The sequence below is a fragment of the Sus scrofa genome, chromosome 2, assembly GCF_054392235.1.
Source record: "Sus scrofa isolate SSC_HxYL_T2T_F1_AM1 chromosome 2, Sscrofa_HxYL_maternal_Yorkshire_Landrace_v2.0, whole genome shotgun sequence".
Taxonomy (NCBI): Eukaryota; Metazoa; Chordata; class Mammalia; order Artiodactyla; family Suidae; genus Sus; species Sus scrofa.
Window position 1 is genome coordinate 74,064,733 of NC_139384.1, and position 1,759 is coordinate 74,066,491.

General features: G+C 40.2%; 1 protein-coding gene across 1 annotated transcript; it reads right to left on the reverse strand.

Annotated features, from left to right (window-relative positions):
* Nucleotides 1-392: 392 nt before the first annotated feature.
* On the reverse strand, nt 393-1,358 carry LOC100626271 (olfactory receptor 7A17-like). The gene has a single exon (XM_003354111.2). It carries the CDS (start codon nt 1,356-1,358, stop codon nt 393-395), a length of 966 nt encoding a protein of 321 aa, XP_003354159.1.
* Nucleotides 1,359-1,759: the final 401 nt, after the last annotated feature.

Genomic DNA, 1,759 nt, shown 5'->3' on the forward strand with positions numbered 1-1,759 from the left:
ATATATATATACATATATATATGGCTGGGTCATGATGCTGTACAGGAGATATGATGCAGTGCTGTAAATCAACTAAGCTTAATAAAAATAAGTAAATAAAAATTAAAAAATATATAAAAATTATTTTTAAAAACTCAAGTCATCCAAAGAAAGATATAGAAATTTCCAAGCATTTCTGATCTAAGGTTGAGAAAAACTTTGGAAACATATGAAAATGTACAAAAAGAAAACCTTTCTATGTATCAGCCAGTGCAGAAAGCTTAATAAAGTGAGGTGTTGAAACTATATGGAAAAGTTGAATTTGAAGAAATAGAAATCCCAGAAAATAAATGGGAACACATTCTATTCCACAACAGTTAAAAAAAATTGTTCCAAGGCTTTGAGTCCTGTAATCAATGGCAGTTTGTCACCTTCAGGACAGTTGTTCGTTTTATACCTGCCATCTCATAGAATCTCTTCAGAGCCCCTTTTATGTCTTTATTTCTCAGACTGTAAATGAAGGGGTTCAGCATGGGTGCGACCACACTGTACATCACTGAGGCTCCTGCAGTTGAGTGTGAGCTGTGGGTAGCAGCAGAGATAAGGTAAACTCCTAAGACCGAAAAATAAAACAGGGAGACAACTGAGAGGTGAGAGGCACAGGTGGAAAATGCTTTATACTTTCCTTGAGCTGATGAGATTCTACATAGAGAGGAAACTATCTTAGAGTAAGAGTAAAGTATCCCAGCAAGGGGACCACCAGCCAGAAGCCCAGTTGAAAAATACAATACAGTGTCATTAAGAAAAGTGTCAGAACAACCAAGTTTGACCATCTGATTGAGATCACAGAAAAAGTGGGGGATTTCCATGTCTGTATAGGAAAGTTGCAAAACAATTAGGCTTTGTAATAAGGAGTTCAGGACACTCAAGATCCAGGACACCAGCACCAGCAGTCCACAGAACTGAGGGTTCATTTTGACTGTGTAGTGCAGGGGGTGGCAAATGGCCAAGAAGCGGTCATAGGCCATCACAGCAAGAAGAAAGTTATCCCATCCTCCAAAGAGTGTGGAAAAATACAACTGGGTAATGCAGCCTGCATAGGTTATAACTTTGTTCTCTGTCTGTATATTCACCAGCATCTTTGGGATGATGGTGGAGGTGAAACAGATGTCTACAAAGGACAAACTGGAGAGGAAGAAGTACATGGGTATGTGGAGGTGGGAGTCAGAGCTGACCGCCAGGATGATGAGCAGGTTTCCAAACACAGTGATCAGGTACATGGAGAGGAACAGCCCAAATATGAGGGGCTGGAAGTCACGTTCCTTTGATAATCCCAGAAGAAGAAATGTTGAAATTTGGGTATCATTGTCTGGTCCCATGTGATAGTGGTGACGATGACTAGGAATGAAAAAAATTTAGTAGCATGATTAATTTTTTTTGTCTTTTTGCCATTTCTTGGGTGACTCCTGTGGCATATGGAGGTTCCCAGGCTAGGGGTCTAATCAGAGATGTAGCCGCTGGCCTATGCCAGAGACACAGCAATGTGGGATTTGAGCTGCATCTGCAACCTACACCACAGCTCATGGCAATGCCGGATCATTAACCCACTGAGCAAGACCAGGGATCAAACCCACAACCTCATGGTTCCTAGTCATATTCATTAACCACATAAGTGAGCATTAACACTGAGCCACGAGAACTCCATAGTATGATTAATTTTTAACATAAGTGAGCATTAACAACATGCTACAATTACAATCTATGTAAGAAAAAACAAACA